The 20,098-nt window shown below is 46.5% G+C and overlaps 1 protein-coding gene across 2 annotated transcripts in view; it reads left to right on the top strand.

The window, feature by feature from the left end:
• LOC138525980 (trifunctional purine biosynthetic protein adenosine-3-like) overlaps nt 1-20,098 on the top strand; it is a 615,458-nt gene that overhangs the window by 109,410 nt on the left and 485,950 nt on the right. For both annotated transcript variants that reach the window (XM_069636272.1, XM_069636273.1), the window contains exon 5: nt 7,836-7,904. In XM_069636272.1, coding sequence (XP_069492373.1) covers nt 7,836-7,904 — 69 coding nt within the window. The remainder of the gene's footprint in view (nt 1-7,835; nt 7,905-20,098) is intronic.

The following is a 20,098-nucleotide window of genomic DNA, read 5'->3' as shown; positions in this document are numbered from 1 at the left end:
CACGTGGGTGTTAAGTTGAGAGACTCTGGGTGATTACCCAAGAGTAGAAAACTACAATAACTAGAAGGCCTTGGAAGAAGACAAAAGGAGGGTCAAAGTGGTCATACAGGAGTCCTGCAAAATCCTCTTTACTGTCGAAAGTCTTTGACCGCCAAATAATGGTGAAACGAAAAGACAGGCATCCCGCATCGTGAAATGAGTGCATGAACAGTGTATCAAAAGGATTAAGAAGGAAAACCCTGGAGATTGGTTTAAAAAGACATTAAGATTCACGAAGAAAGGAGTGGTGCGAGACAAAGAGAAGTGAGCTGTCCCGCTTGTCATTTGGGATCCGAGCCCAGCCGAGGTAGATCCAGGGGTGAACAGCAACCACCCATAGTTCATGGAGAAAGGAACTGTTGGAATAGTCGAGTAAGACTGTGAGGGATCTGCGCCCGGGTGAGGGGGACCCAAGGGTGAAGCCATCACCCAAAGCATTTGTAGAACAGACTTATGTGTTCATTTTGTTGAACTATCAGGCCCTGAAGGGCAAGAGACTTTCTATTGGAAAGAGACTGTAAGCCATCAGAGAACCTGATAGCTGGATCCAAACTGTTGGCTCGTGCTGGGGAAAGCTCGAGTGTGTGCTGTGCTCTGGAGACCCATCTTGTCTCATGCTGAAAACGTGGGGAAGGGAGACCCCGGGCAATCACATCCTGACCTATTAATTGAGAACACTTCTTTCTTTATTGAAATCCTATCCTACACTTCTTTTGTATTTAGCGTACTGATTGGCAATAGGTTTTTGTTAGTATAGGCTCTTTTTATTTTGACATGACGCCACTAGGGCTGCCTTATTTTCATGTGATGGTCGATGCTTGCTCCCATCTTAGATTTAGGTTTAGGTTAGGTGTTTTTCCACCCTGCATTCATTGTTCAATAAACACCCTTGAACTGTGATCACTTGTATCTATCTTTACTGTTGCCACCGTGAGTTCCTTACAGCAATCTTATGCCATCACGGGGACTGAGTAATGGACCAAGGTTGGCAATTACGTGTCTACAAAGTCACATCGTATAGGGCCGTGTGATTGATGAAACGTAGATACTGTTCTTATACCGCGCATAGCCTCTCATTCCATCTGATACATTTAGCTTTTTTAATGACCATTCCAATATTTAAGGAGATGGACATAAGTGACCCTATGAATTACTGACCAATGTTGACCTTTAGGATATGCTAGAATGGCGTATGTTGCGCCAGGAACAACTAGTGTAATATATTTCCTTGCACTGGTCATGGGTTCAGGCATATGGACTGCTGTGCCGGTGCACATCCAACTAATGAAAGGTCACCTTACCTCAATGAAACTGATTAAGACACTGATTAAAACTGGCTTGTTCGTAACCACCCTTCCACCACATTTCCCTTTTGGTATATCCCCCAAACTCTTGTTTGAAAATTATCAATGAATTCTGCTTTGAAGCTTTGAAGGATCAAGATCATTAGAGATGAGAGTTCAAACCAAGCCATTCTGCAGAATTATGAAGCATGTTGACACACATGCACTTATAAAAAATAAGTATATGTATTTATTTGTAAAATGTGTTCCGTTTGCATCATGTATTATTGAGGATAAACATCCCTCTCATGAACCTCTTCAGAGGAAGACCCAAAAATTAAACATAGTGACTCCTAATTCCTAATGTCAGGTTCCACTTTACATTTATTTGACCCCACGCAAACTTTACTCCTAAATGTCCCACTCAGCCCTTCAAACAGGAATTTAAGAAGATGGAAAGAGAGTCAAAACACAAAAGAACTCAATCAGCACCACTCACAAGGAACCCGACTCCTCCAATCATCTGCTTTCTCTTCAGCACGGACGATTCCTCCATGGTACTCAGAACCGGGCCCTCTCACCCCTGCTCCATCTTGCCAGACCATATTCCAATAAAATGCTCATACTGAACTTGGCAGCTCATCATATTTCTCAGTTCATCAATGAGTGATATAGCAGGCGCTTTTCAGGAAAATTAGAAACGTTTGCACCGACAGTCCACCTTAGAGTCACCTGCCCTGGCCCAATATCATTTTGTTGTTATTTCACAGCCAATGGAGCCTTCTTTCTCGCCAGTGCATGCTGGCTGCTATTAAGGAAGAGGAGAAGGCAGCCGTCTTCGTATCACACCCCTGTACATTCAATCGTTGCCTCCAGAAGCTATCTCTGATCTCTGCAGATATTCAGGACCACATCACTGCGGTAGCGTGCTTCTGGTTCGATCTTTATACTCTTGTCGGTATCATGTATGTGTATCGCACGAGGGGATGCCCTACCACCTCGCTTACCCCATAAAGATTTTCCAGCATAGTTGAGTCTCAGTTTGCAGTCCCTTTGCAGAACTGTGGGAAGACATGCTCATCGCTGGTAAATCGGTTACTCTTTCTAAATTACTTGTTTCTGCCAGGTCGACATTCATGTCTGTTTGCTTTTCCACTTTTCTTGAATGCGTTCTTCTTTTCCATCGTGGCTGCAGATGTTGTGTGGCAATCCAGTTTCTAAAGGCTGGCCTCTCCTTTGTCAAGAGGCTGCTCTATCCTATCACGGTCTAGTGACACCTCAAGCTTTACCTCGACTACATTTGCTGCTATTTCCCAGCCTTTGCTTGCTGGGTCCTCCAGCATGGAGGGCACTAGTGGTTTTCTGCTAAATTTCCTCTCCACTTGTAAGCTCCTCTACTCTCCAATGCAGCTGCTATATACCCTTATCAACCCCTGGGTCGAAGGGGTCCCCAATTGTTAAAGAATTAATTCCAGCCATTTTCCTGCTTTCACCTTGTTTTCCTTCCCTGCCTCAACACTGGTCCACAAAATCCTGCATCTGAAAAACACTTGACAAGGACAGCCTCATTTTCTTTATAATTAGTGCACCAGTGTAAGTCACGAGAGAAAGAGGAATCCCACCTCTTCATTAGGCAGACCACCTCCTAACGGACTTCCTGTAGAGTTACAGCGCAGCAACTCCGTAAGGGTCATCTAGATTGCTTGATAATCTCCTCTCCTTTCTTAATATTACCCAGACTCAGGAATCTGGATATTCTCCCCTCATCCCATGGAGATTATTTGACAAACACAGCCAAGCTGCTCTAGATGATGGCACAGAGAAAAGGGATCAATGTATCATCTAAATGTACTAAGCTTGCTTATTTCCTGCCAAAGGGTACGATGATTGTAACAGCATGGAAGTGGAGCTCTTTCTAAACGGGTTCTTTCTAGGCAGGTAGCCAGATGCCTTCAAAGAGCTTGGCAAAAGAACTCATGCCCCGCCAACAGAACCCCACTCAAACACTGCCACAACAAATACAAAACAGCTATCTACAATGCCAAAGCCACACATTACCTCCAAGAACTCCAATCCGCCACCAATCGAAATCAGAAACTATTCAACTTTGTCAAATCCCTCTCCAAACCACCATCCACACCATCCACACCCCCATCCACTGTAGCATCAAACTCCCTCATGGACTACTTCAACTTAAAATACACAGCATCAGGCAGACCCTCCCCTCTGCTCTCCTACCCCTGCTCCCAAACATTGCAACAAATGGGACACCTTCCACCCCATCGACACACACAGACTCCCTCTTCACCTTCACTGCCAAAACAATGCCTGCACACTTCCTAGATGATGCATGCTCACCTCATTCTGCATTCAATTGCATCACGACACTCGCTATACACTGGCTCAAAATAATCAATTGCTGTCTCTCACATGGCACTTTCCCCACTGCATTAAAAACTGTACAAATCTCACCCCTCCTCAGAAAACCAACCTTCGACACCCCACACTCACTGAAAATTACTGTCCCATCACTATCCCGTCGTATCTTTTCCGAATCATGGAACTCTTTGTCACTACCCAACTGCAACAACACATCACCACAAACAACCTTATCAGCCCCTTCCAATCTGGCTTTTAACCTGGACACAGTACTGAGACCACTGCACTTTGCATCCTTGATGACCTCCACAACATAACTGACAAAGGACACACAGGATTATTTGTACTCCTCAACCCAACCTCTCTACAGCCTTCAACGCCATCTACGCACCATTCTACTTGACATCCTACCCTCTCAGGCACCGTCCTCGACTAGTTCACCTTCTTCCTTACTGACAGGACACACGTTGTCTCCATCCCCCTTTTCGCTCTGACACCAACCTGGTCAAGTACACCATACTGCAAGGCTCCTCCCTATCTCCACTACTCTTCAATCTATATCCTGAATCCCTCGGACAGACCCCTAACAAACACATCTATTTCCACCAATATGCAGACGCCATGCAAATATACTTCAAAATCTCATCCCACTCATAACTCCACACCCTTAAAAGATGTCTCTTCACTATCACCACCTGGATGGTCACCCACTTTCTCAAGCTCAACCCATCCAAAACAGAATACCTCCTCATCTGCCCCCTACACACAAATCTGAAGTCACCCCATGGATCAAAGAACTTACCAGAGACAACCCACACATATCCCTCTCCACACCTATCAAATCCCTTGGCTACACCATTGACACCGACCTTTCCTTCACACACTACATAGCTGCTATCACCAAAACAGGCAACCTACAACTACACCTGCTATGAAAGATCAGATACAGTTTCCCTCCTGACGGCCTCCGCATTGCAGTCCAAGCACTGGTCCTCTCCTAGCTGGACTAAGGCAATGCTCTCCTCACTGTACTCCCCAAAAGCAGTCTTGCCCACTTACAAACCACACAAAATGCAGCGGCCAGACTCATCCTCCCTGGCTCCCTGTGCCCCAGAGCATTGCCTTCTAAGGAATCTGCATTGTTTTCAAAGCCATCCACCACAAAACTCCATCTTACCATAACGACAACTCAAACCTGTCACCCACACAAACATGAGACATGCAAGCCAGTATCTCCTACACATTCTACTCTGCAAACTAACATACACACAAAAACAAGCATTTGCCCAGAGGGCACACAGAATCGGGAACATCCTACCTCTTCAAATCTGTACTGCACCCTCCATCACTACTTTCAGAATGATCCCCAAAATATACATGTTTCCCCACACATAACCTTGCCCCTCCACCTTCCCAGCTACCACTTTTCTATCCTAATCTTCCTATCCTAAAATTATTTTGTAACTTCAGTTTCACTTCCCACCTTTTTAACCTGTGTAACCTTGTAAGGCATTGCAAGACTGTATAGGTAAGGCCAGTGCTGAAGAAAAAATTCCAATAAAACAAAATAATAATTAAGAGCAAAGCTTCCATAAACAAAGGCTGGAAAACAGTTTAATAGACACCTGTTTGACTGTTCGCTGTGTTGCTCACACCTTGTCCTGCCACCCCTTGGGTGTGAACAGGCCATGTACCAAGTAAAGGAACATCCCCCTCAAATTCCCTAACTTCTGATTACCTATGCCATGTGTATCCACAGTAGTTTACTCCTAGGTGTTGCCCAACTGCTATTTTGCATCTGTGTGTAACCCCCCCTGTGATTTTGATTCTGAGCATTTCCCCGCACTATGAGTTTGCGCTACGTGTTCCCGCACTGTTGATTTGCTCCTAGGTGTTCCCCCACTGTGATTTCTGACCTTAGAGGCCCCCCCAATGTGTGATTTAGGCCTGAGATGTACACCTATTGCAATTCTACTCCTGAATGTTACCCCCACAAGGATGTTGGCATGGTTACATTTGCTTTGATAATTTGAGGGCCTGTTGTTGGGGTCTCATAGCTCATACCCGTCACTGATCCTCTAAGATTACTACTTTCCACCAGATACTAAGCACATCGACTATGTGTGCCACTCAAACACATCAATTCAAACACCCCACTCCCAATTCATAGCACACCTCTACAACTCACGCACAGATGTGTATAATACAGTACCAGCTCACGTATCCACATACACTGGTCTCCCTTCTGCCATTTCGATAACTCAAATGCCCTCAACACAAATCCTCTAGACACATTCCAGCATGCAGAGGCTGGGTTCTTGTGATCTGCATGCATCAACTCAACAGCAAATCCAGCTTGCATTTCCCCTTGGCCTCTACTAACCAAACCCACCCCACTTTTCTTGCAAATATGGCACCCAAAGACCAGGCAAAATGGCAGTGGAGTGCAGTAGCAAGCCAAATAACATGACATAACCCTACTTAGCATGGACACATTGGGCCTCATTACAAGTTTGCCGGTACAGTAACAATGGTACCGGTAAGCTTGCTGGTACCGTTGTTACCGTACCGGCAAACTACGAGTTCTGCTTGCGGGTGCCTTTTCGCGCGCTAGGTCTGACCTGGCGGGCAGACCGGCACCCGCGAGCAGGGCATGTCGGATGCACCGGCAGCATTCCGGAATGGTGCCTGTGCATCCGGCCTCCCCATTCCCGTCTGAGCCCTACGGAGCTCAGACGGGAATGGGGAAGAATATTTTCTGGTGGCCGGAAATGGGCAATTACCGGGTCCGCCAGGGTTGTAATACCCCAGTAATTGCCCATTCCCGGGTGCCGGAAAAATTGGCAAGTTCGGCGGCAGCCTGCCAGTTTTACCGGCAAGGCTACCGTCGAACTTGTAATGTGGCCCATTGTTTGATAATATAATGAAATAGTGATACTCAGTTAATTTCTTAACTCAATGCCGTTTTGTTATTTTTTCTTTCCTCTATTTAAAACAAACATGTTTACTGTTATTAATACCGACCAAGGGATGTACTAAAATTAATTTATTGGCCATGATAATGATAATATCATCAATGAAGACAACTCAATACAAAAATATGAGTTGGACCAATGAATTCTTCCAGATACTGTGTTGGTTATATATTTTATTAAAAATAGGTTGTAAAGTCCATCTGGCTAATACAATATTCCAACCATTGTTTACAGCAAGCATACACATTATATACATTATACAAGTTTTCAGTATATGACACCATCATTTCAGCCTGTGATAGCAGCTTTTTATGATAGGATGTAGAGATTGAAGCCTATGACTTGCTTTTAGCGTATAAGATGTTGGTACTGTAACGATAAACGTGTTTTGGCAATGCCGAATTATGCCCCTAGCAGCACCTCATTCGCAAATAAACTGCAGATTACTTTTACTTTGCACCTTACCCCCATACTCTGATCCAAAAAGGGGCAATGAAAGGCAGGAGAAGAAAAATCTGAAATAAAGGTAATTCAAAGTACAAGAAATAATGCAAGTAACACATAATATAGCCTTGTGACCTGACAGAGTGGTCATTACCACAGGATAATGACCCACCACCAGGTTAGAGAAGGTCATTATCCCAAGTGATATTTTCTCCTCTTGAGGTCTTGAGCTATTAACATATAGTGATAGTAGCAACTTCTGATTTGGAATTTTGGAGGTGAAGTAAATACGTTAGGTTCTTAATGAGAAAGTAAATCGATAAACTTAATTTGTAAATGAAATTTGGTTTCATTTTGTAGTATCTAAATTAAAAGGTTATCTTTAAAGTTAAGCATTTCAATTGCAAACTTGATTAAACCGGAGAGGGTTTTACATGAGCATGAATTAGTGGTCGTGTAAAAGCAAATAGTTTCTCTGTAAGAAAGTGGAAGCATTGTTGTAGCTTTCTCTTTGGTGTGTTAAATAGGATGTCGCAGCGTAAAATCATTTCCTCCTAGACAGGAAGTGTCATGTTATCTTGCCTGGAAATTGCATTATTGTTTCACTGCCTGCTGAATGTCCAGAATTCGGTCGATACTGCATTCTGAAAGTTCTGATTGGCTGAGAGGAGGTCATTAATGATCCCCATGTGCTAATAGCCGTTATTATTTGCAGGACAAGACCCTTGGAGCAGCTGCAGAAACCATCATCATTGAAGAATGTCTTGAAGGCGAAGAGTTCTCTGTATGTATTCCCATGACTTTGCACGGTCTGTTTGAGTAACTTTGCAGATAATGATGTATGAATGTTATGTTATGTTATCCATTGTGTACCGAAGTACAGCGCAACTGACACCAAAAGGCAACCTGCTGCTAACAAGACTGAGAAGGCACCAAGGCCGAGCAGGAAAGTCAGAAAAGCAAAGTTTCTAAAGCATGTCTAAATTGCAGGTGGGCAACCGTAGAACGAAGTGCAATGGGCAATGCAACTTAGCAGCCCTCACAGAAAATGAGCAGCCGCCAATTCGGACAAGGTGAAATCTAGGCACAGAGATGAGAAATCGATCCCTTGAACACAGCAGTCGGTGATGTAGATACCACAATTACAGCATCTTAATTCTGGCTGCTTGAATGTCTTTGATTACTGTATGGCAATGTCATAATCATAGCTACATCAATTTTATTTATTTATTTTCGACTTTATAACAAACTACATGCCACAAGTGGACTCAGAGTGCCTGAGCAAGGTGGCAGACGTAGAGTAAGAAAATGTGCCAGAGAGGGTAGGTTACTTCCACAAAAGCCATATCTTAAGAGTCTTCCAGAATTTGAGGTGGTTACTTCCAAGATGCAGAACTTTGTGGCACAATCAGAGCAGATGTTGGTGAAGTGGATGTCAGGAGTACATATTGCATAGAGTAAACCAGGTGCATTGTCCTGTGTGACTTTGTGGACAGTGCATTCTGCCTGGAAATACATTACTTTTGTGCTTAGCAATGAATGATGGATGAGGCATGAGGTGACGGTGGGTTGAATTCGTTGAAAAGTGTTTTTTGTGACGTCATAGTATAATCAGAGCATCATCAATGTAAATGTAGTAGTTGAATCCGAAGAAGCAGATAATGGAAGCCAATCGTCAGAGGTAGAGGTTCCATTGAAGTGGTGTTAGACCTTTGCCTTGGGGGACCCCACATGAAATAGTGGATTAGGGAAGACCATAACAAACAGACTTGTAGGAAAGAGGGAAACTACTGTGGGATAGAGTCCTTGAGGCAAGCCTCATACTAGACCGATCGAGGTGAATCCACTGGTCAGCAAAGACAGCAGATTGGGAGGATTGCAGCGTTAACATAATCAATATTTTCTATCAAACGGCTGTTGGTTTATTGGGAGAAGAGGATTGAATTTGTGCCACTGCATGGTTGGAAGCCTAATTAGTGGGATGGAGGATTATGTTGCTCTGAATGTGGCTTTGAAGCTGATCACTGGCGGCCTGCTCTTAAGGTTTAGCAGGGAAGATTTGAGATGACTCTGTAATTGGTCAAATCTGAAGAATCTGGGCCTTGTTTCTTCAGAACGGTTAGGTGAATAATGCTGGAGGTCAGAGAGTGGTTAACAATGTCAGGAAGGTAGTGGGAGATTGCAGATTGGAGAGATTTGGACACTCTTGCAAAGAAGAAGATGAGATGTAAACCAGAATCTTTGTATTTGTATAATAAAGAGTTAAATTGATCAGTTGAGAAAGGGGAGACGTTTTGGGTGACGTTTTGGGTGCCTGTGGTGTGTTGGAGACTAGTAGATCTGTGTGTTTGAAGTGGGTCACTCCCAGTCTCAGAGGAGGCTCAAGGGTTGTTCTTCAAAGTTTTGTGGGGTCAATGGACTTTTCTCTTTCTGATGTCTAGTGTTGTTCGTCTACCCTAACCCAGGCATATCTGATTTCAGGTTGGTAGACACAGAAGATGGACCCCTACTGTCTAGTTCTATCTTTTGATCGTGGCAATGACTTAAAGGCTGAATGCCATTTGTCACTAGACTCCCTCAGGGTCTTCCTAACTCTCCCTAAACAATTCAGCTGTTAGTGTTCTGATGGGAATTGGGATGATGCCTTACAAATATGCGGTTTGATTCAGGCTCCTTGTCTACTATCCTCACTCTCACCTCTCCCTTCTTTCTTACTGTTATTGCTTCTCCACTGCAGCTCACTCCTCCAAACAATCTTCTGTCCCTTCAATGGTCTCACTCCTTCTAGGTCTTCCCTCCACCCTTTGATGTTACCTCCCCTTCCTCTATGCTACTACTCACTCCTCCACACTACTAATCCATCCTCCACACTAGTACCTCCTCGTCCACACTACTGCTGGTCCCACCACCAACCTATTCAAACACACTGGATTCAACCACTAAAATTAGCTTCACAGTCACACCTTACATTAACGTCTCTGTGCATGTGCCATACAAACACGCACACTCACACTCCACTACCACTTCCTCTATCTACCCAATATCCTGCCTGCTCTATACATTGCTTCCACAGTCTGCCGCTCCTTCTCCCTCCTGTTGGTCTCTTGGTTTCCTTCCACCTCCAGCTCCACCTCTGACCTTACCTAAATCAACCACATTTCTGGTTTGCTTTCCTGATATTTATACCCTTCCACTGTACAGGATTGAGTTCCTGTCCCTAACCAATATAATCCTGTCTTTTCCACCTGGGGCTAGTGTGCCAAGTGAAAAGTCATAAGTAGTTGGCTAAGCCCCAAACACTTTCTCCACACAGTCTCGGCACGTAATGGAGACGGCGCCCTAAGAGGAAAGTGTTCCTGTTTGTGTTCTAGGACTCAGCTTGGAGAAGGGTGGGTATGACTCCTCTTTAGGTGCCCGGTGATCTTGGGAGCTTCTGGTTTGTTCTTCCAGCTTGCCCGGGTTGCCCAGAAGCTCCCTGAGGTCCTTGGATCTGCTGCAAACACAGGCTGCTTCTTTGTATGGCTTTCTCATCCCTGCCGTGGGACATCATTGGTTTTGGTGGCGGCTTCGCCATGCGGCTCTCTACCCACCTTGGTCCACTGCAGTCTGCAGTGGCACTCTGGCTGTGCATCTCTCTCTCTTTTACTCTGAGTACCACAGTCACTAATGCGATTCCATTGTGTGTGTGTCTCTGTCTCTCTCTGTGGCCAATCTGTGCAGCAGTCTGAGAGTTTAGGCCTTTCCCCTGCTTTTGCATTGAGATCGGTTGCAGTTCTGAAATCAGCAGAAAGATACTGACAAGTATATGACATTGGGGATAAGGCAGGAAAAAACAGTGGTCTGCACACAAACCTAGTGGCACAAGGTGGGACCAGGAATTGGGGCCTTCTCGCCTGCCACGGTCGACTACAACGGTAGGAGTGGCTCTGCATTTCTTCCTGAGAGGCCTCCCACCCCCGGCTGTGAGGAGTTCCAATCCCCTCTTGACAAGGTCATGTTACTGGCCTTGTTACACACCTCCACCCTTTCTCCTAGTCCCACTTCTTCCACCTCTAGGTGTTCGCTAACTGAATGGGGATAGCGTGACAGGATATCTGCATTGGCTTGTACTGTTCCCACCCAGTGTTCTACTGTGAATGCAAAGGGCTGCAAGGCCAGGAACCACCTCAGGACACAGGGATTTTTCTCTTTATTCCTGGTCCTCAAAACTAACGGAGAAAGATAGTGAGTTACTATTGCAGGCTATAAACTGCCAGTTTGCTGGCAAGAGCTTCTAGTTCGATTAAAGGATAGCTCGTCTCTCTATGTTGGAGTTTCCGACTGATGTAAAGGTTAGGTTTCTCGTTTCCATTTTCAGCTTGAGATAATACTTCTTCCAGCCCCACAGTTAAGGCTTCCATTTGCAAAATAAATTCCTTAGAGAAGTTGGGTATTATTAGTATCAGGTTTTTGCATGAAGCCTGTTTGACCTGGATAAAGTACTTATGTGCTTTGCCTTCCCATTTGACGACGTTGAGGCGTTCCTTCTATAGTTGGTCAGTTTGGGGGCCTGCAGTTTCCGAGAATCTCAGTATCAAACTCTGATAATAGCCCAGGAATCCCAAGAAGGCCTGTATGTCCTTCTTCATGATAGGCCTCTTCACTTGCTGGACAGCATAGACCTTGGATCTTTGTAGTATTTCCTTGCCGTTCCTCACTTGGAAGCACAAATATTTAAAAAAGGACTGGGCTAGATGAGACTTAGCACAATTCGGCTTTATGTGTGCTTTCTACAGCTGGTTGCAGATGGCTGTGTGGTGTTGCAGATTTTCTTCCCAGCTGGAACTGGAGACTGCAATGTCATCCAAATATGCCCCGGCAAAGGTGCAGTATGGGGCTAGCATGAGGTCTACTTGCTGTTGGAATGTGGCGGCTGCCCCATGTAGTCTGAAGGGTAGTACAGTGAACTAGTACTGGCCCCCTGAGATTCAGAAGGCCCATGTTTTGAACTACAATCTGCCAAGAACTGGGCTGAATCCAGCCTCCTTGGTCTGTAGACAAAAAGGAAAACAAATCTTTCCTGGCTGGGAGAAGGGGGTCACTCAAAGGGATGGGTGATGGCACAAGGCCTTGCTCCTGGGGGTCTCCATAACACTTGCCACAGCCAGGGAATCTCATGTGGCGAATGCGGTATAAGCAGCTCCTTAAACTGGGCCTGGCACTAGGCCTCACAAATACGTTTTAATTCATCTCTTTCTTAGTACTGGTATATTTAAATGGGAACCTCTTTAGGTGGACAGCATCAGACAAAGTAGCGAGTGAGTAATAATTTGTTCTCTGTGGCAAGCCCTACAAAATAGTGTGGCTGATGGGTGATTAAAAACTGGATGAGTGCATTTGTAACTTAAAACCTCACCACATTTATGGTTAACTATCCAATCAGTGCCTTCTTCCAAGGTAATTAAACTGAGTCACAAATACATCCCCATTTAGACATTGAAGATTGTTTGACACTCACAAAAAATGCTTATTTGCTGAATTTCACAATACCTTCACACCACACATCACAAAAGCAGCATGTCTGTGCCAAACAATGACTGCAAGCAGATGACTATCACTCGTTTTGTTTTTGTTGTTGTGTGTCTTTAAGTCTTAAGAGTACATTTGCAAAATTCAGAGGAGACTTTTAAGCCAATATTACCTTGAATTCCGGTACTTATGGACTTCCATTCAGGATGTGTAAAACAAAGCTACAATAGTACTTTGTGATTCATATGTGTCTATAAGAAATAATATATGTCAAGTTTGTTTACAATGTGTAGGGAAGGCATGGTATCACAACTATTGACACAGGCACAATGAATACAATTTGCAAAACCTTTATTGAAAATGTTGGGGTTGGAGAAACTCCTATTTTTCCCTATAACTAAGATGGGAGTAGTCTCGACAATCAAACGAACGATAAACAAAACCGTCCTAGTGAATTCCATCAAATCAAAATGGCTTTTGCTAACAAAACCTAATGCCTATCTCTTGTACAAAAGTGTAAAAAGGAGAAATGTATGCAAAAGGAAAAATCAGTGTTCAAATGATAATGTGGCTAAACCAGCTCTTCTCCCCACATTAGGCCTCATGGAGTAAGGCATTCCTTGTAGGCAGGATGACACACTCTGGCTCGGTTTCCAACATAGTACACAGTTCAAAACCATGGATCGAGGCTCGTCTGGGTTTCCATGTTAATGTTTCTTTCTCTGACTTTGAAATTAAGGTTTCAACCAAAACATTCATAAAGGTCCCCCTCTGCCGGGCTCAGACCTTTCACCACACTGTTCTCATAGGCCCCCCTCTGCCGGGCTCAGACCTAAAACGCTCACAAAGGCCCCCCTCTGCTGGGCTCAGACCTTTCACGATAAAGTTCAACACAAAGTTGCAAGGTGCTCCTTCCTCAAGCTTAGTATACTTCGGGTCTCCCTCAATTGGGCTCGGACCCCTTTCAGATGTTGAAGTCTTTCGAATGTGCGTGGCTTTCTTACAGACCACGCCAGGACCACTTCGATACAGCGTTCACTATCTTACTTTCACTCTTGCTGTTTATTTACCTTTTATCTTCAAACAATATACCTTTCAGAGAGACTTTCGAATGAGCTACTTCCTTTCACCGGACCACTCCGTTACTTAGTATTGCTGATCTCGCAGCTGCATTTTACTTTAAAGTTCTTTCACGCGTCTGTCTTTCTTCACATCTCATCCACATACGTGCAGCCTTCACTTGTAATATGATGTTGCTACTTCATTCACTTTAACATACACCGGTCTCTCAGGTCGCTTGCCAACTCACCGGCTGTGAGCGCTTCTATCTTGTTTTGCGGTTGCCAATTTTGGAGTCAAGGTTAGTACCACAGGCTAGGCCTCGCCTCCCCAACTCTCCGTTCACCCAGGAGGGTCCTGGCTTCCTTGAAACATAATGCAATCTTCACTTATGGGACCTGGCCTTCTCCACGTGTCTTTTGCAGTCTGTTCGAGGCAACGACCTCCAGTAGGGAAGCCGTGGGACTTTCGCACCGCTGCTCTCGTCCATTGGTCCGTCGCTCTGCTCCAGTAGGTGTGCCTTCGTCCCAGAAGTTCTGCTCGTTCTCGTGTTCTGCCTTGCTCAGAGTGTTTGTTTTAGGTGTCGCCTTTTATTCATGTGAGGGGAGCTAACTGGAATCTGGCTTATGCACTTAGGGTAAAGTGCCTGACTTTGCCTAACCCGATTAACGGGACATGTCCAGTACGATGTGAGAGAGTTAGTCTGGTTACTCTCAGTCTCCCTCTTCCTCGGCCCAGTGTTTGTGTAAAAAGGAGAGGGGGAGTTGGGACTTAGGAAAATCATAAGAAATAGGATTGGGTGGAACAAAAGAAGGAGGAATACTGCAACTCACCATCCGCTATCTCATTCCCACTCCCCGAACACCCCTCACCCAGGTCATTCTCCCACACTGGTCCGCCCTAGGACCTGGATCCAAAAGCGATGGCCGTTTCCTGGCCTCCTCGATGACAAGTCCCTGAGGACTCGCGGATGAGACACCCTTTGGTTTCTCACAAATGTGATATTTGTACTTATGAAATCATCACTACAAAACAGATTATTAATTTAACACTTAAGGCCAAATATTAACACCTATTTGTCTCAACCAGAGCTGAGAAGCTATGTGGTAAAGAGTCTAAAGTGGAGACTAGGCTAAAATCCCAGCTTCACCTCTTAATGAAAGCTTGAGATCCTGGGCAAATCATTTTATCCTAGTTTGCCATATCTGCCAATAGAGGGTTGTGAGGTACAGGATTTGTGTTGTATGTGGCGGCAGCACAGGCGGAGCCAACTCAACATGTTCTGAGGACTGGATGGCAGTTTTGAAAGCGGGTAGTGAGTGGGGCTATTAACCTCATTGCACCTTTGACCCCCCTTCCAGAAGGCTGAATAGCTATTTAAGCTTCCTCTGTCCCAGTAGATGTATGTTTCACCCCACTTCAGAGGCTATTTAGTTTCACAAACCATTGGAGGCATACATGGCTCTACGAAGTGAGCAATTTTACAGGCTCTTGCCATCAGAGCCATGGGCTAGGCGTCACATCAGAGTGATGACTTCTGCCTCAAGATTTCAGGGCTGAAGCCCTCCCAAAAACATGGGTGGCAGGAAGTCAGGTATGGGTTGTTTGTTGAATTTCATTTGGGTTTTAGAACCAAGCCAGACCCACTGGCTTGGCTGTACCCATGAATTCTCTTGCTTCCCAACCTCTAGTCTTGTTATGCTACGAGTGAATGTGGTCTGTCTCCCAAACTCCTGTGTCAATTTGGGGGAAACAGGGCTATTCCAGTTTTTCCATTTCGTAGGGCTGCAAAGAACATGTGCTGCTGTTACCCATCATAATGGCAATACATGTATCAATCTCGAAAGCACTTAACTCATGAATCTCTGCCCTTCACAATATTTTGGGACTAAAGTGTACCCCACCAAACATGAACATGCAATACAGTACACAGCAAGTGTGTCTCTACTGAGATAAAAAGGTGGTGCAGACATCAACAAAATACTCCTGACACATAGTGGCCAAACAATCTAAACGAAACTAATGTATCCAGCTTGATTTTTTTTTTATTTTTTTTTAGCTCACAGGGGTTGGTGGCCAGTGCCATCAAAACGTAGTGCAGAAGACTCTGAATCCCACTGGTAGCACTGTATAGTTCTGTTCCATATTGGTAAAACTGCTGACAAAGTATGCTTTGAGTGTATTCAATTTTGAGACTGCCGTTTTAATACAATGCTTTCTATAAAAGCAACACACGTGATTTTTTTTTAAGTCATTAACATCCTTCTTTCAGACCGAAAGCACGCCTGTGGGTGGCATTATACATTAATTCTCATTTTCTCTGAATAATATTTGTTTCAACTCATTCCCTTCTTTCCAGTACATACAATGGCCCTCATTACGACCCTGGCGCAAAGCGAAAAACAATGGCGGTAAACGATTACCGCCATCGTCTTCCGCTAGGGCCAATTACGACCCGTGACCGTAAACTACGATGTCATTAGCGGCATCGTAGCTAACGCTGCCGCTGACTGCGCCAAGGGCGCGCGCACGCGAACATCCACACCGTACTTAGCACCATGGCGGAAAGGTACGCGAATGCCGACCCAAGCGGACATGCCCCTAACGCCATCACCCAGCCCGTTAAGTACCTTACCGCCTTGGTGCTAATTACGCCATCGCGAACCAACCGTAAAGGGCCATGTAAAGTGAATGCAGCTGCCACAGGTGCACAGAAACAGCACAGGTGAAGGCAATACAGACTCAGGAAGTACAAAAAGAGCACACCCCACCCCTTCCCACACCCAGTCACACTCCACAATGATACCAATACGACTAGCAATGTTGGGGCTGGAGGACCTGATAGCAATGCGAGTGCTACAACAGCAACAACAACAACAACAACAACAACAACAACAACAACAGGCTGCACAGAGGAGACGCAGGAGGAGAAGGAGGGCAAGGCAGGCCCAGCAAGCCCCACCAGCACAGCCAGTGCCACCACGCAGGCAGCCCCCAATCCCACGCATCAGAGCCAGCCCATTCAACCTCACCGCTGAGCAGATCCACACCCTGTACCGACTGGACCGGGACACCATCACCACCATTGTGGACATGATACACAACGACATCGTCAGCATGATTGAAACACCCACTGCCACCCCCCCCTACTGAAGGTAGTGACCGTGCTCCACTTCCTGGCCACAGGCAGCTACCAGCACACAGTGGGGCACTTGCATGGCATATCACAACCATTATTCTCGCGTACACTGATGCAAGTGCTCGATGCCCTCCTCAAGCACACAGATGACCATATCTCATTACCACGGTCTGCCCAGGAGATTGCCAACACCAAAGTGGGTTTCCATGCACTGGCCGGCATACCTGGTTGCATTGGTGCCATTGACTGCACCCATGTTGAATTGGTGGTCCCACATGCCATGGAGGTACCGTACCACAACCGTAAACATTTCCACTCAATCAACGTGCAAATGGTCTGTGACTCCAACAGGATCATCACACATTGTTCTGCCAGATTCCCCGGATCAACCCATGATTCAATGGTCCTTCGGAACTCCACAATACCACGCTACATGGAGCGACATGCAGGCCCAAGATCCTACCTACTCGGTGAGTCTAATGTCATGAGCATGGAAATGCAAAGTGGGTGTTGAATGACGTACCAATGCATATTTCATCTGGCAGGTACAGGGGGGTGATGCATACGTCACATGGGTGCAACTAGCAGTAGCCAGATCATTCCCTGTGGCAGCACTGACGTCAACAGAGTAGTGTACACATTATGCCTGACCTAATCATCCCAACATGTGAATGAAAGTGTATCCCAAAAACGACACAACCATCTGCAAGTGCATTGTGCAAATTGTGACCGCATTGACCCTAAAGAAAACCACCAACATGCACGTCACCATGCACCAACTACTGAAAGGCCTGTCCCCCACAACTGCGCACAAAGGAGGCACATGACAGACAGGAACATCAATGCACCACTACAAGACCCACAAACTGTCCCCATTGACACCAGTAATGCTCACTGGGGTCATAATGAGCCAGACATCAATGTTGCTATCATGTGAGCTTAAAGCTCACAGGACACGTGCAAGGTCACATGAATGACGGCCTGAACAGACACAGTGGATGGCCATTCACAAGGCAATCGTCCCCCCTGCATTGTGTTTTTGCATGCAAAACAGTACATGAGAGCCATGAACACATACTGGTTGCAGTGTAAATCCATTAGCACAACTCTAATTGGTGCACAGTAACAGTCGGAATCAAGGCATGGTTGTGCGTCATGTTCACAAATCAATCTCGTTCCTGACACATTAATTTCTCACATTTTACAGGTGATGCGGGCTATCCCCTGAAGAGGTGGCTCCTCACACCAGTGCGGAACCCATCGAACCAGCATGAGGAGGACTACAACCGTGCCCATGCACGTACCCGTGTGGTGATAGAGCAGGCTTTTGGCCTACTGAAGGCACATTTCCGCTGCCTCAGCAGGTCTGGCGGGGCACTCCTGTACCGCCATCAGAAGGTTGCAAAGATCGTCATGGCATGTGTCATGCTGCACAATATGTGCATCAGACGAAACGTGCCTCTGCCCCCTGACGCAGAACCACAACCACCTGATGATGTGGATGATGATGATGGGGATGGGGCAGCACCTCAGGGAGGCAGCGATGCACAGGAGGGGCATATAATGCGTCAGAATGTCATTGACCGATACTTCTAGCACACACAGCGTGTGTGTAACATATGGATGGCACTTGGGGCACTGTGTGTGTCTGGTATGTCAACACTGTGGACTGTAAAACAATAAAGCACACATACGCAATGAGCAATGTCCACACATTTCGTTTGTGAGAAATGAAAAAGTGTATTGTTCTTCTGAATAGGTATAACAGAACCCCTCCCCCTCCCCCCTGAACACTCCAACACACCCAATTCCCCCCTCCCCCTGAACACTCCAACACACCCAATTCCCCCGTCCCCCTCCCCCCTGAACACCCTGCAAACATGTGACAGTGCCCGTGGTGAAGTGTGTATAGTTTTGCACACTATTGACTGCCCCCTCTCCCGGAACCTGGGGCCCCCCTGCCTGTGCTCCTCAGGGTCCTGGATGACCTGCGGACGGGAGTGGCTTGTGCTGAACTTGCAGCTGAGGATGTACCGGGCTGCTCAGTACGGCATGTGTCCACAATTGTCTGGATGAGCTGGCTCATCATCTGCCGCACTGCAGCAAGTTCGGTGCATATGTCCCTGCTGGCAGTTTGGATGGCAGACCTGATGCCATCAGCACTCCTCTCCATGGCTGCACTGGCACTTCCACATTCTGCAACATGCTGCATGAGGAGTGTGCCCAGTACTTCCTGCCTGTTGGCAATCTGCTCCAGCGACAGCTGGAAATCTGGCCCAATGGAGGGTGCCAATGGGGGACCAATGGGACTACTCCCATCTTCCCCAACTCCCACTGGGCTTGGAGTTGCGGGCCATGAATTAGCAGGCGATTGGCCCTGGGTGTCATCTCCATGATGGCTGATTGGGGATAGGTGTGGTGAGTGAAGTTGCGTGTTGTGGTCAAGTCCAGTGTCATCCTCCACATCACTATCGGAGCAGGCAGCGATGGCTGCAGTCTCCCCAACAGTACTGCTCCCTGCTGACACATTGCCCTCAGTGGGCAACAGTGGGTGTTGTTGGGCTGCAGGCGCTGTCACGACCCCTTCCTCGGGGGACTTTGCTGCCCTGGCCTCTTCAGCCTGGCGTGGTTTCGGCCTGGGTCCAGCAGAGGTGGATGCATGGTTCCCTTCTCCCACTTTCCTGGCCTTCTTGGCTGGGGTGCTGGTGCTGTCGTCCCTGCCAGTGTCCGATTGCGAGCCTGTGGTGGAGCAGAGGAGGGTGACTGTTATTGATGGTTCAGCGGACATTGAGCAGGCATTGTGAAGAGTGTAATGGATAGATGGTGGAGTTAGTAGCCCGTGACATACAGGTTGCCTCCCTTTGGTTCGGTTTTGCATGCAGGTGTGTGTCTGCCTACTGTACAGTGTACATGCTGGATGTGCGCAGGGTGTGGCTCATCTGCTGATGTGTTGCGTCTGCCACATTGTGATTGTCACGTGCAAGTGTATCAGGGTGTCTTGCAAGGCTGGATATGAGGCACCTACCTGTGTCTCCAGATGTCGGTGCCCCTCTCTCCATCTCGCCGACAGCTTCGATGCACTCAATGCCAATCAGAGAGGCACATGTCTCCTCCCATGGCTGCATCTTCAGTGGGGAGTCTGCTCCCCCGCCAGTTCCCAGGGCCAGGTTACGGTTGGCAGACATAATGCCCCGGACCCTGATCCGCAGGTCGTCCCACCTCTTGCGGCACTGTTTGGAGGTGCGTGGGGTGGTTCCAACAGCACTGACACG

This window comes from Ambystoma mexicanum, chromosome 7p (genome assembly GCF_040938575.1).
Source record: "Ambystoma mexicanum isolate Mex_15411 chromosome 7p, UKY_AmexF1_1, whole genome shotgun sequence".
In the NCBI taxonomy this organism is placed as follows: Eukaryota; Metazoa; Chordata; class Amphibia; order Caudata; family Ambystomatidae; genus Ambystoma; species Ambystoma mexicanum.
Note: the sequence above shows the minus strand (reverse complement) of the source record. Positions and strands in the feature narration are given on the sequence as shown.